Below are 15661 nucleotides of genomic sequence, written 5' to 3'. Positions count from 1 at the left end.
GCAAAGCGTCTGCATTAAATTTTGCATGAAACTCGAGAAAACCTGTACACAGACATACCAAATGGTCCAGGAAGCATATGGTGATGAGTGCTTATGCCATACTCCTTGTTACAAATTGTTCACACGGTTTAAAAATGGCCAGACAGAAGTTAAAGATGACCCTTGTTCAGGATGCCCTACAACGCCTACTGATGATGCTCATGTTAGGCACGTCAACGAAACTGTGCATGTCAATCGAAGACTGACTGACAGAAAGACTGCCGAATAATGTAACATTTCAGTTGGATAGTGTCTTGCATCTTGGAATGCATCATGTTGCCACCAAGTTTGTCCCATGGCTCATGAGTTAATAACAGAAAGACCTTCACCTCACCATCTGTCAAGAGCTTTTGGATCACGCAAATGAGAACAAGATGTCCCTTAAGAGAATCGTAACTGGTGATGAGATGTGGGTCTATGGTTATGATGTTGAGACCAAGGTTCAGTCTTCACAATGGGTCTGGAAAAGTTCTCCAAGACCAAAATAGACCAGCACAGGTCGAATGTCAAAGCCATGCTGATAGTTTTATTTGACTTTGAAGGATTAATTCATCATGAATTCGTGCCATGTGGACAAAGTGTTAATCAATGGTACAATCAGGATGCCTGAGAGAAAATGTGAGAAGGAAACGGCCTGAAATGTGGTGAGACAATTCAAGGCTGTTGCATCAAGATAACACACCTGCACATTCCCCTGCGGACTTTTTTTATTTCCACAGTTGAAAACCCTGTTGAAAGGATGAAGATTTGCAATGGTAGATGAGATAAAGGAAAATTTGCAGACAGCACTTCACGCGATCCAGCAGGAGGTATACTGAGACTGCTTCCAGAAGTGGAAATGGCATTGGAAATGGTATATCAACCGTGCAGGAGAGTATTTCAAAAGAGACCATACACAATAAGTAAAAAGTAAGTGTAGAAAAATTTTGTTTACAAAGTTCTGGAGTTTTTTGAACAGACCTTGTATTCTGGGTTATAAGGTTTTAAACCTACGTGTGGAGCAGGCCAGAGTGGTTGGGGGTGGGGTGTCTCCTGCTGTATGTTGGGTCTGGGTGCTCCCTGACCCTACCTCTTTGAGCTGGCTACTCTTTCATCCCTCTTTTACTCTGTTTTAATCACTTGTAGATTCAGTTTGCCTCCTTGCTGCTGCATCCATTCTGGGTGTTGCACTCTGTTGAATAGTTGACGTTCCTGAGCATAATGGGTCAGTGGTAGGATAGCTGTGGGTGGAACGTTTCCTTTCACATGCAGAGCCCCAGGAGCCCATCTGCTGACTCCCCTATTTCCTTCATCTTGCTTGTATTATTGATGGTACAAAAGATGCCCATTACATTTTAGCCCTCTCTCTTTTACTATAATGAGTCTCCTTGATGTTATGAATGACCTTGTTGTTTGGTCTGTTACCCCTACCCCCCATTGCACCAATCAACCGTGATCAGTTCACAGTGCAAAGCGTGTCAGTTAACCCCAAAACACATATAAATGAAAATGTAACCATGTAAATAGATGAAATTACCTGATATTTTCTGAATGAATGATCTGTGATGAGTCACTGAAATCAGGTGACAACCATGAAGTATCTATAGCATAGTTGCCTAAAGAAGATTCCTGACAGTTGCAGGGGGTTCATTTCTCACTGTGGCTGTTCTGTATATCTTTCTTAACTGGTTGAGTAATGAAGTTTTATATACATATCTATGGAAATGCCACAGTGTCATCACAGCTCTATAGGCGACACATTTTGGCCTGCATCCATTTGCACTTGGTAGTTGAAAGTTTGCAACAGTGCTGACAGCTGTCGGAGATCTTCTCTCACCGACTCTGCTGTAAGCATATATGTCGAGAGTGGTAAGACTGACTATGCGCACAGCTACATTAACTCCATAGCTGGACTGTTTTGTTTACTCAGTGTTGTAGAAGTGATCAACAAACCACAGTAAGAGACACTTCAAAAAAAGCAGTGTGAATTTGTCAGTGGTACTCTCAAAATTCCAAGAGCCAATATTCCAGTATGTATCAAGAAACACATTACTTCCTTTGCCATTTATCATGCTTAATGGTCATAATTGTAAAATCAGAGAAATTTATAATTACACAGGGATTTCTGACACATTTTCATCTACATACTATCTGCTAGTCAAATGGGGAAGGGGGGGAGTGATTTCCGTCGCTGGTCAATTCTTTGTATAAGGGTGAAGCAAATTTGCATTGTGATTTGGACACTGTGTGAAACTTTAGTTCAAAAACCTGAGTTGTAATTGTGTTCTGCTACGGTCGCAGGTTCGAATCCTGCCTCGGGCATGGATGTGTGTGATGTCCTTAGGTTAGTTAGGTTTAAGTAGTTCTAAGTTCTAGGGGACTTATGACCACAGCAGTTGAGTCCCATAGTGCTCAGAGCCATTTGAACCATTTGTAATTGTGTTCAGATTCCATGTTCAATTATAAGTTCATTTATGTGTGGCTAGGTGAACTATTTACTAATGGGAAGTCGATGATAGCATACCACCACAAGTAGAACAGCACCCAGATAAATGTGAGGTTTAAATTTACCTTTGAGCTGTGACAGTGTACATAGTGTTAAGTTATCCTTATCTGCATTTTATATGGGACAACTTAGGCAAAAATAGTACATCTTAAGTAACTTAAAATTTTATATTTCCAATGTTTTTTGCTGAGAGATTTTAATAGTTGCACAAATGTATTATTGGAATTTTTGACACACTAAAACTGTTATTGCCTTTTACAGGCCAGGTGGACGAACTCGTTCAGCAGAGCTGTGCATGTTTTGGTGATGCATCAGAGTCCAAGTGCTTACTGAAAGACATACAGGTCATAAATTGAAAATGGATCCCTACGAGTTTGCACGTAATAAGTATTATGATACAGACTACACGTACTCAGGTAATCAATTTTGTGACCATATCGATTCTGCAGTTGCAAACAGCATGAGTCATGAACACAGCAGTACCCCTTTCCTTTATAGAGAGACAGGTGTTGATTTGGCTAATGAAAGAGTGAGAGAAAATAGTGGACTTGGTGGTGTTCCTTTGAGACAGGATTTCTTGGGGAGCTGTGAAGGAATTTCTGACTCATTTCATTCCATGTATGATGTACCTACTTTTAGCACACACACAATGCAAGATGTGTGCAATGCTAAAGACTTCAGATACGACAATAATGATCCCGAGGATAACTCATTTTATTATGCAGCATCAGATGCTGTACCTAATCATGCAGCTTATTACCTTGCAAGTGCTAACATTATGAAAGAATGTGATCCGTCTTATCCTGTTATTTATCCACCAGCAACAGTTACAGATCAGTGTACAAACTCTGTAAAACTTCACAGTGCTGATTCTGATTCTTCACAGTTGGGAAATTATTCACAGAAATATACACCGAAATATACATTTGATCCATGTGACAGAGAATTTATTGAAGCCCTTGTTGTAAAATTGGCAGAAAAATCAGTTATGTATGCAGAGAGCAGGGAGAAAGGAAAAGAATATTATGATTTTGCTGCCAGTACTACCGAGGGCAAGTCTGTAACACTAGCCCAGAATGGAAATTTATCAGCTGGACTGCCTTCTGCTTCTTCCCTTGATTTAGATAGAAGTTTTAACTATGACAGCATTGTCTCGGATAGAGAAATCAATTCAGTGTCTCATGATAAGAAGGCACTCGTTCCATCTGATGAAACTGATGCTAGTGAAAAACATTTAGACATAGAGAACGTTAATAATGTCGACAACAGCTCATCTGAACAAAATGTCGAAGATGCCATTGAAGAAGTACCATACGGTATTTCAGTTGCAGATAGTAGCACTCATCAGAGTACTGTTGAGGAAGGCAACAGTGAAGCAAAACCTGCAATTGCCCTTAGCCCTGAAGAAGCCATGAAGTACTTTTTAGAAACAAACTGCCTGAATGTTACTAGTTACAAAATACTGGACTCCAATTGGACTGTGAAGGAAATTGAAGTAACATCTGACTGGTTTCCAGAGACTACACTCGACATTGATGATGAACAACAGGTAACTCCATTTACTTTCATTTTCTCTTACAATTTTTGCTTTTTATGTGTACTGCTGTGTTCTGCTGGTTTTTAGTCTGATATAACATATACAGCCATTTCTTTCTTAAAAATACGAGTTATGTTCAGAAAGTAAGGTGACTTCATATTTTTATGAAAAAATAACTATTTATTCGTCAGTATTCGTGTTGTCCCCTTCAAAGTAATCCCTGTCAGATACAATACACTTGGGCCAACGCTTCTTCCAATCCTCGAAGCACTTCTCATAAGCACTTTTTGGTACAGACTTGAGTACTTCTAGCAGTGCAGTTTTTATTTCCTCGATCTTTGAAAATCTTAGTCCTTTCATAGGTTTCTCCAATTTTGGGAACAGGAAAAAGTCGCAGGGGACCAAATCCAGTGAATATGATGGCTGAGGCATGATTGTCATGTTGTTATTGGCCAGCAAATGCCTCACAAGCAATGATGAATGAGCATTTGCATTGCTTGATGCAAAAGCCATGAATTGTTTTTCCACAATTCTGGCCATTTTTTGCGTATTGCTTCTCGCAAACGGCGCATTACATCAAGGTAATACTCCTTATTGACCGTATGACCTTGAGGCAAAGAAATTCATGCTGCACTACGCCACGGTAATTGAAGAAAAAAAAGTGAGCAAAACTTTGACATTTGATCGAACTTGGCATCCTTTTTTTGGTCTTGGCTCTCTGAGGACGATTGGACTTTGGTTTCAATGTCATAACTGTAAAGCTATGTTTCGTCACCAGTTATGACCCTTTTGAGAAAATCAGGATCATTGTTGATGTCATTCAAGAGCTCCTGAGCAGTGTTCATGCGACGGTTCTTCTGATCAAAATTGAGAAGTTTTGGAACAAACTTCGCTGATACTTGTTTCGTGCCCAAATAATAAAAAAAAAATTGCATGACACGAGCCGACCGATATGCCAACATCTTCAGCAACTTCTCTTATGGTAATTCGATGATTTTCCAAAACAACTGTCTTGACAGCTTTGATGTTATCATCTGTTGTTGATGTGCTGGGGCGTCCAAAGCGAGTTTCGTCATTGACGTCATCTTGGACATCTTGGAAGAGCTTGTACCACTTGTAAACATTTTCTTTTACTTAGAGCTGGCTCACTGTATGCCACTGACATTTCAAGTGTTTTAGAGCACTTAATTCCATTTTTCACTCAAAATTTGATGCAAATTCTTTGCTCCATTTTTTAAAATAATCAAAAATCGCCGATCACACTAAAAAATGTCTAACCTTTCTATCTGTCAAAAACAAACAAAGGCTGTTCACTTGAAACTGTGAACATATGTTCGGGACCTGTGTACCAACAGAAAAAAAAAAAAAAAAATCGATAATCGCACGCAATTTGAAAAGTCGCCTTACTTTTTGAACAGCCCTCACACATCGACAGAAAAAAATGCCAACACCAAGAACAACTTGTTTGAGATAAACAAAAGATGGTTGGTGTGTTTCTACATCTGGAGGATGATGTCTATTTGAACTTCACTCTAAACACATAAGGGTGGCACTAGTAGTTCCACTACATCTACATCTGCATCTACATTGATACTCTGCAAGCCACCCAACGGTGTGTGGCGGAGGGCACTTTACGTGCCACTGTCATTACCTCCCTTTCCTGTTCCAGTCGCGTATGGTTCGCGGGAAGAACGACTGTCTGAAAGCCTCCGTGCGCACTCTAATCTCTCTAATTTTACATTCGTGATCTCCTCGGGAGGTATAAGTAGGGGGAAGCAATATATTCGATACCTCATCCAGAAACGCACCCTCTCGAAGCCTGGCGAGCAAGCTACACCGCGATGCAGAGCGCCTCTCTTGCAGAGTCTGCCACTTGAGTTTATTAAACATCTCCGTAACGCTATCACGGTTACCAAATAACCCTGTGATGAAATGCGCCGCTCTTCTTTGGATCTTCTCTATCTCCTCCGTCAGACCGATCTGCAAGCTTCCACTATGAGGATGCAAATCAGGTTTGTGTTAAAGATATATTAAAATGGTTGAGAGCATTAGTTTCCTTTTAGATGGGTGTAACGAGTTGATATTAGTCAAGAATGCCCTTAAGATGACGGAAACACCACGATCAACAGCTCACAGAGTTTGAACAAGATCATTTAATAGGGATATGAGAAGCTGGATGTACCTTCCATGATACTGCAGAAAGACTTGGCAGGAATGTAGCTCCGTAGATGATTGCTGACAGCAGTGATCACCCGAAGGTACGGTCGCAAGAAGACTGGACTCCAGGTGGCCACATGACACTACCATAAGGAATGACCATCATGTTCGGCATATGGTTGTGGTGCATCATATTGTTCCTGCAGCAGCAATTCAAGCACCAGTTGACACCATAGTGACACAACGAACTGTTACATATCAGTTACTTCAAGAACAGCTGTGAGCCGGTCACCCTGTAACTTGCATTCCATTGACGCCAAACCACCCCCATTTGCTACTTCAGTGGTGTCAGGTGAGAGCTCATTTGAAGGCGGAGTGCAGGTCTGTTGTGTTTTCTGATGAAAGCTGGTTCTGCCTCGGTGCCATTGATGGCCATGTGTTGGTTAGGAGGAGGCCAGGTGAGTGCCTGCAACAACCCTGTCTGGGGCCTAGACCACTGGACCTACACTCCTGGAAATGGAAAAAAGAACACATTGACACCGGTGTGTCAGACCCACCATACTTGCTCCGGACACTGCGAGAGGGCTGTACAAGCAATGGTCACACGCACGGCACAGCGGACACACCAGGAACCGCGGTGTTGGCCGTCGAATGGCGCTAGCTGCGCAGCATTTGTGCACCGCCGCCGTCAGTGTCAGCCAGTTTGCCGTGGCATACGGAGCTCCATCACAGTCTTTAACACTGGTAGCATGCTGCGACAGCGTGGACGTGAACCGTATGTGCAGTTGACGGACTTTGAGCGAGGGCGTATAGTGGGCATGCGGGAGGCCGGGTGGACGTACCGCCGAATTGCTCAACACATGGGGCATGAGGTCTCCACAGTACATCGATGTTGTCGCCAGTGGTCGGCGGAAGGTGCACATGCCCGTCGACCTGGGACCGGACCACAGCGACGCACGGATGCACGCCAAGACCGTAGGATCCTACGCAGTGCCGTAGGGGACCGCACCGCCACTTCCCAGCAAATTAGGGACACTGTTGCTCCTGGGGTATCGGCGAGGACCATTCGCAACCGTCTCCATGAAGCTGGGCTACGGTCCCGCACACCGTTAGGCCGTCTTCCGCTCACGCCCCAACATCGTGCAGCCCGCCTCCAGTGGTGTCGCGACAGGCGTGAATGGAGGGACGAATGGAGACGTGTCGTCTTCAGCGATGAGAGTCGCTTCTGCCTTGGTGCCAATGATGGTCGTATGCGTGTTTGGCGCCGTGCAGGTGAGCGCCACAATCAGGACTGCATACGACCGAGGCACACAGGGCCAACACCCGGCATCATGGTGTGGGGAGCGATCTCCTACACTGGCCGTACACCACTGGTGATCGTCGAGGGGACACTGAATAGTGCACGGTACATCCAAACCATCATCGAACCCATCGTTCTACCATTCCTAGACCGGCAAGGGAACTTGCTGTTCCAACAGGACAATGCACGTCCGCATGTATCCCGTGCCACCCAACGTGCTCTAGAAGGTGTAAGTCAACTACCCTGGCCAGCAAGATCTCCGGATCTGTCCCCCATTGAGCATGTTTGGGACTGGATGTAGCGTCGTCTCACGCGGTCTGCACGTCCAGCACGAACGCTGGTCCAACTGAGGCGCCAGGTGGAAATGGCATGGCAAGCCGTTCCACAGGACTACATCCAGCATCTCTACGATCGTCTCCATGGGAGAATAGCAGCCTGCATTGCTGCGAAAGGTGGATATACACTGTACTAGTGCCGACATTGTGCATGCTCTGTTGCCTGTGTCTATGTGCCTGTGGTTCTGTCAGTGTGATCATGTGATGTATCTGACCCCGGGAATGTGTCAATAAAGTTTCCCCTTCCTGGGACAATGAATTCACGGTGTTCTTATTTCAATTTCCAGGAGTGTATGTCTGGAGTTATGATCTGGGATACAATTTCATATGACAGCAAGAGCAATCTTGTGGTTATCCCATGTACCTCGACTACAGATTTGTACGTCAGTCGCTGATGACCTCGCTGTTGAGCACCCGTAAGATCCATCCTGTACGTCAGTCTGGTGATTTGACCTGTTGTGTTGCTGTTCGTGAACAGCATTCCAGGGGATGTTTTCCAACAGCATAATGCTCACCCATATACCACTGTTGTAACACAACGTGCTCTACAGAGTATTGACATGTTGCCTTGCCCTGTTTGATCACCAGATCTGTCTCCAACTGAGCATGAATGGGACATCATTGAATGACAACTCCAGCATCATTTGCAGCATTAACCGTCCTGTATTGACGGACAAAGTGCAATAGGCATGGAACTCTATCCCACAACTGACATCTGGCACCTGTACGACACAATGCTTGCATGTTTGTGTGCTGGCATTCAACATTTTTGTGGCTTCCTTGAAAAGCTTTTAACTTCGGCATTCCTAATTTTCGGTATGCCTGCAGGTTAATGATTGAAACTGATGACCCTGAGTCAAATTGAAAGTCGATGAGCACTTATACTCTAAGAGTTTTGGATACTGACTTGTATTCCCAGAAAACATAGCATTTGTGTAAGGTTTCGTCCTTGACAGTTTTTAGATATATACATGGAGTGTACTTGACATTTTATTGTTAACCATTGCAGTATGCTTAAGTGTGTGCTGTTTTTGTCAGTTGTGATTTATTTTGCACACCTGTGCCCAGTGTCCAGTCTTTTTACAGGAATTACAACATGTGTTGGGATATAAACATTTTTCCCCTTTGTGGTTTACACCATGGCATGAACAAGCTTCTAATTTAGTATTTCTATATTTGTTTACTTACTGTTTATCAAATAGTGTGCATGTTCTGTGCTATGTCGGTCTGGCCATGCTGGTTGCATGGATGTGTGGGCTGTTTATGTGAATTTCTTGACAGGGGAGTGCACGATAAGCATGTCGCGAATTAGCGAGTGTGCATATGATTTTCCAATGAAACTTCCATTCATGAGTCAGGATTTGTAATAATCTTTATAGCTTCGATTTAACTTCCTGAAACATTGATAAAATCTTTATGTGGCAGCAACAACATTAACTTAAGTCAAAATACTTTGCAAGTGTTTCTTAAACATTAAACTAAGAGGGAGTCACAGGTTCACAAGTTGATGTCGGTTTCTGAAGTTGAAATGCAATGAGGCCTGCATATGCTAAGATAAAGGATTTTCGTTCCACATCACCTGATACCTTGACACCTGATGTGGTCCTGCTCCAGACATTGCATATGATTGTTGCAGGACTCGACTTTCCAATCAAATGTCAGCCTCATCTTAACTTGCAGTGGTTGTGTTTGACCTTTGGTCTCGCTTTCTTCAAGTCTTGCCAAGCACACTACCATGAGCTCTTGGGTTGCTGACAGTTGGGAGTGCTGTAACTGAATGCTACTATTGATCCAGCCCAAACATCTGTGATAGTAGAGTGGTTTACTGCTATAGTTCTTTAAAGGTGGTGGTGGTCGTCGATTGCACACAATAACTATCAACTGAACCACCGGCTTGAATAGAACAGAAATGTAACAACAAAGGTATTAATAGTGTGTTACAAAATAGTACTTAATTGTGGTACAGTTTTGTGCATGAATCTTGATGTCCTAAACATAATACAATTATAGGGGTCTGGTCCCAAACCCCAGCAGTCACCAGCAGAACACTGACCAGGATGTGGTGGTGAGGGCCTAGCTACACTCAAGAGCACTGAGAGAATATTGACAATAAGAAGCAATAATACGGGATTGTCTCATGAGACACCACACCACAATCAGGCTGGATGAGCGGCAGACTCGTCAGCAAGGGAACGCAAGCATGTGTTCAATCTGCATTTCCACAGGCACAGCGAGGCAACAGGTAGCAGCAGTTACATCACTGGACAGCTATAGACCTGTGGATGCCAGTGACCTTCAGCTCTATGTATTGATCTCCTAAATACTCTCATTGATGGCACAGGTTTGCACTTGGGAGACACGCTCCAAGGTCCACCTGAAGTACTCACTGTTATGTGGGATCAGCCCTCAGCTCCTGTTCAGGGGACAGGAGCCAGCAGCATTGATGTCTGCCACAGGAATGGGATGAGCAGCAGTAGTGGCCCTCACTCTTGAAGGTGGATGATAGACTGTATCCTGGTCATGCAGGCTTAGCCTCCAGCAGGACTGCAGGGTGAAGACAGTTCCGTCAGTTTTGCCTTGGAAGTTGGTACTGGAGCTGTCAGCAATGAGATCCTTCCAGGACGACTTGTGGCTTTGTAGACAATCAAAGATAGCTAGGTTTGCTGAGGGTCAACCCCTGTAGCCTCCTCTCTCGCTGGTTGTCTGTAACTGAGACAAGGTCTGAGACTATGCGCTGGGCAGTCAGCAATCAGCACTCGGGAAATGAGACTTTTGTTAAGAAGGATGGAGTATTTATGTTGCCACTTTCTGTGCACTCTGCGGCAGTGTGAGTGCCAGTGACATCTTGTTCCTGGTTTTTCCTCATCAGCTCTGCTAGTGGCTTCAGACTTGAGCAATTTCACCTGGCAGATGCTCTTTTCTGCTGGTTCGGCCTAAATACTTGTTGTGCATTTTGCCTAGGCCTTCCTTGTGACATTCTGCTTTGCCACTAGTATACTAGTATGATGGTGTCTCCTGGCTACCGCGATGACAATATGCTTTGCTTGTAGACTCGGTTGCTCGATCATGCTATGGTGCTGCAATACTGGCTCAGCATTTCCCCCTAGCTGGTCATTGGCAGGTGGTTTGGCTTCCAGGAATTGCTGACATAAGACTTCATTGAATTTTTAGTGTCTGCCAGGGACATTATCCTGGGGCATAATAGTATGATATCCAAATAACTTACCTGTCTCTTGGCAGTCAGTCTCTGATATTGTCACTGTGGCTGAAAGTAATGTTGTAGACACTCTTGATTGTCCAATAACTCAGTAAGTAGTGACTGGTAAGTCAGAATCTAGTCTTCAGAGAACTGTACTGAGCTGGCTGTGTACACTGAACTGAACTGTCTGACGATTGAATAGGAACTGTTGAGTGCGACCACAGTGCGTCATCATATCTGCCCATTGCTGGAAGAAGCAGTGCAGTCCATGGTTGTCAGTGCTCTATTTGGCGGCTGTCCTCAGTATTGGTGGAAGAGTACGACATGCTAAAGCATGTCATGTGGAAGCAGAAAGATATCTGGATTGTGAGAGCCATCTGGAGGCTGCTACACAGAACCGAGAGGAGCCAGGCGAGTGGTTGTGCCACTGTGTTGGTAGCCTCTCATGGTTCTTGTTGTGTACTTCTTGCTTGATACTCAGCACTACCTTGGACAGTGACGTACCCTTGTGATATGTCCTTTACTTCGGTTATATCACATGAAACGTTCACCAGGTATACCATTAAACAGTTTTATTTGCAACACAGGAAAAAACTTCACAGTTTTGGTATTAACACAATAACTAACTTGGGGGGTGGGGGAAGTGCTCTCCACTCGACAGCATCCAATTGGCAAAGTCCCATTTCACTGTGACAGTGAGGAGTAGAGGAGTCGATTTTGGTAGCACATCATCGAGGTGAGGTCTCTCCAAGGCAGCTGGTTGCGCTGTAACTGCCAGGTGCCATTGTGGCGTGGGCCTAAATAGTCATCTCACAGAGTTACACTTCTGTTCGACTGGCTGAAACTTAGTTTTGGTGGACGTAGGAAATAATTCAGGCTGCACGAGCTGTTTGGGGCTGTGTGCGCACATCGGAGGCTGGCCCATCCACTGGTGTCACCCACTGTTGAGCTGCTAGTAAGTTGACTGGTTTGAATTTTTGCCTCACATGGACTGGTGTACCGCTTCTGTGATATATGTTCTGTGTAGCTCTTGGCACCTTGTTCTTGATCCATGACACTCTGTGGGTTATGTGAAGATGGTAGCTACAAATGTGGGATGTAATTATTATAATGAGGCTTTTCTATAAAACAATTTCACTTTTTTTTTAATATTTTGAGATGTTCTGTAAGTTTTAAAGCATTTATAGATGTATACAAGACAGAAGATTTAAAAGATACAGAAGTTTTTATTTAAGAATTATCTTTATAGTGTTAGGCTGGCAGAGATATGTATTTAAACTGAGCTGCTATTTTAGAGCTTATTTCCATATTTTAAGTATAAATATTATAAATTTATTCTTATTCTTTGCCTCGCACTCCTTTATTAGTTTATGTTTACATTAAAACAACATAAATACTCTGCAAGTCACTGCTTAAGAGTACTGTTTGCTGTTATCATTTGAAATAAAATGTAGTTCTAAGTAGTGTAGCTGTGGGGACAATTCAGTTTCCAATACAGTAATGCTGATTCATGGTGGCTCAGTTCACTAGATTCATTCCTGCTGAACCAAAAGAAAGAAAGAAAGCAAGCTTTTGATAATTCCATCTGAATAAAAATATTCTTAACTGCCATTGTGTTATAGTTTGTTCAATGTTAACAGAAAAAGTCCTTACTTTAAATATACACATCCTGATTTTTTTAATGCTATTTAATTGATTGTTTGCATTGTTTCAGAGAAATTTGTTAACCTACGTCCAGCAGACACATCTTCGTGTACTTGTAAAAAATGAGCTGAGAAAAATCAATTACAATCTTACAAATTGTAGACCAGATGAGACATTTTTCTCGAAATTGGATTCCAGCTTAAAAAAAAATACAGCCTTTGTAAGAAAACTGGTAAGTTTATCTTCTTGTAGTAAATAAATACAATATAAGGTGAGTTGGTAAACTTGCCACTTTTCTGTGTTCAGAAATTATATGTGGGTTTTTAAAACTGTGTGTTCTGCCAAACACAAGATTTTTCCTAGTTTTAATCTTTACCCAATTATTTTTCAATGTGCATGATCTACTGTGCATCTTGCTATTAAACATAACCTGTTGGTTTTCTATTTGAGTACTGAAGCCTGTCTCAGTGTCCAACTTCAGTGCCGTGGTCTCTACCAGAAACTCACAATAGAGCAGAACTTCCACATGCAGAAAGTAATTATAGAAGATAGAAAGTTTTGAATGAATATAAAACAGTTTGCAACAAAACTCAGTTTGAAACATTTGATGTATTGTACAAAACACTTCCTCAGAGAACCCTTTTCCACGACCCTCCTCCCTGCCTCCTTCCATCGTTCCCATGTGCAGTATGTACTACCCTAGCTTGTACATCACAAAATAGTTGCATCAGATATTTTAAATCAGTGCCATACTGCACAAAAATAAAACAGTGAATAAGTGAACCGTGACAGTGACATAAATTCTCGATGAATGTGTCAAAAAAAATTTCCTACATCTCGTTTTTGTATGAAAACTTGTGATACCAGATGAGACTAAAGTGAAAAGGTGTGAACAAATTGTATATAATTACATCTCACAAAGAAACACACTAAATACAATATGATGGACAACATAATTTTAGAACATCCACTGATTTTACTCTCTGGAAAAGTATTACACTTGGAACAAGGAAACACCTTCTTCAAACTATTTCACAGGTGACATGCTGTCAAGCCATAAAATACATAAAACAACCTGTACAATCACATCTTTATTTAAAGTTAATTCAGTTTCAGATGAACAATTACAACAAAATAAAAATTCACAGTTCATAGTTTTAGCCTCAAAATGGAAAAAAATTGTATACTATTTTATGGAAATGAATTGAGACTAACTGAAGAAAACAAGCGAGCGTGAAAAATGTTTGGGGGGGGGGGGGGGGGGGGGAAACAGAAGGAACATTGTATTTTGCAGAAGGCATAATTTTAAAAACCCACAGTTAAAATGTGTTTGATTTCTGACAAACAAGAACATTGACTCTTATGATTACCAGGAATATGATTGGAGCATGTATAGTCATTTACGGAGCCAAGGGAGTATAATGAACACATAATGTACTGGGGAAGGAGTCAGACAAATCATTTTAAATTTCTTGCACAACTGTAAAATTTCTCTCTTATGAGTACCAAGTTTTCCATTGTATATTTCTCAGTATTTTAAATATTTCTTTTATTATTAATATGCAGGATTTGTTAATGAGGATACTTTTAAGGTATCATTAGATTACGAATCATCTCTCCTGTGCAAAATGCTGTGTTGAAAATCTTGAATAGTTCAGAGATAACGAATTATCATTCACTAGGTGAAAATTCATTCAGGATGAACTGGAGGTGAAATTTGTGTAATTAGTTAGTTCTTTTGTTTCTTTATTACTGTTTTATATTAATAGTCTTTGAAAGTAACATTACACGTATGTGCTTGTGTGTGTGTGTGTGTGTGTGTGTGAGAGAGAGAGAGAGAGAGAGAGAGAGAGAGAGAGAGAGAGAGAGAGAGAGAGAGAGAGAGAAGGGGGGAGGGAGGGTAAAAAATTGGGTGTGTACACAAATGTACTGTTAGTAAGGAGATGTATGATACTTTTTCTGTGTAATTCTACTATTACATAGATTTGTGTTAAAGATTCAGAAAACACTTGGTTCAGATCAAAATTATACTAGAAGTCAGTGCTGATAGATTTCAAGCATTGTTTCAACGAATTCTCAGTTCTCAGATGGTATGCAAATGCTCAAGCCTTACAGATTTGCCACCCCAGATCATGAATAATGTCAAAATTGCCCCCTGAAACAATCTGACTTGAGAGAAGTTCCAACTGTGATGCATAGGAAACACTAACTAAGTATCTTGCATTTTGCAAGGGCCTTGTCCACTTGTTTATGGCTCAAGAAGTTGGGCATTCAGTTAATGGGAATTTTATTTATTAAAAAATAAAAGGGGTATTGATCTGGTAAATAGTTGAATTTGTTCACAAATTTCAAACAGAAATAAAACTCTTGAGTCCCATTGAATTGAAATGATTAGAAATGTGATTTCCTTAGACAAACTTATACATCGAGCAAGATGGCACAGTGGTTAGTGCACTGGACTTGCATCTGGAAGGATGACAGTTCAAACCTGCGTCTGACCGTCCAGATTTAGGTTTTCTAAGATTTCCCTAAATTGCTTCAGGCAAATGCTGGGATGGTTGCTTTGGCAGGGCACGGCCGATTACCTTCCCCACACTTCCCTAATCCGAGCTTGCGCTTGTTGTCAGCAGGATGTTAAACACTAATCTCCTTCTCCTCCTCCTTAAACTTATGCACGATTAGTTCAATAAAAAGCCCATCACCAGTCTCCTACTGGAAAATTTGAGTGACATACTGACCATAAATAATTTCTGGGCACATGATTCTCAATCTCAACAGTGATGTATAGTAGTGTAGAAACTGCACAAATACCAATAATGTACGTGGACAGGGAAAGATTTGAAATAGAAAGATTTTATGAACATTACTGTCGTTCTGTATATTTATAGCTGATAGCGCCATGTGATAATTGAGACATGAAAGGTTAAGCCACAGGCAGGAACAGTACGAATGAGGTTTAACTGAT

General features: G+C 41.9%; 1 protein-coding gene across 2 annotated transcripts in view; it reads left to right on the top strand.

Moving 5' to 3' along the window:
* LOC124554809 (regulator of nonsense transcripts 2-like) overlaps window positions 1–15661 on the top strand; it is a 233707-nt gene that overhangs the window by 42218 nt on the left and 175828 nt on the right. For both annotated transcript variants that reach the window (XM_047128465.1, XM_047128466.1), the window contains 2 exons: window positions 2786–4073; window positions 12767–12928. In XM_047128465.1, coding sequence (XP_046984421.1) covers window positions 2883–4073; window positions 12767–12928 — 1353 coding nt within the window. In that variant the 5' untranslated portion in view covers window positions 2786–2882. The remainder of the gene's footprint in view (window positions 1–2785; window positions 4074–12766; window positions 12929–15661) is intronic.

The sequence above is a fragment of the Schistocerca americana genome, chromosome X (assembly GCF_021461395.2).
Source record: "Schistocerca americana isolate TAMUIC-IGC-003095 chromosome X, iqSchAmer2.1, whole genome shotgun sequence".
NCBI classification, from domain to species: domain Eukaryota; kingdom Metazoa; phylum Arthropoda; class Insecta; order Orthoptera; family Acrididae; genus Schistocerca; species Schistocerca americana.
The sequence above is the reverse complement of the archived record's forward strand: the minus strand, read 5'-3'. Positions and strand labels throughout refer to the sequence as shown.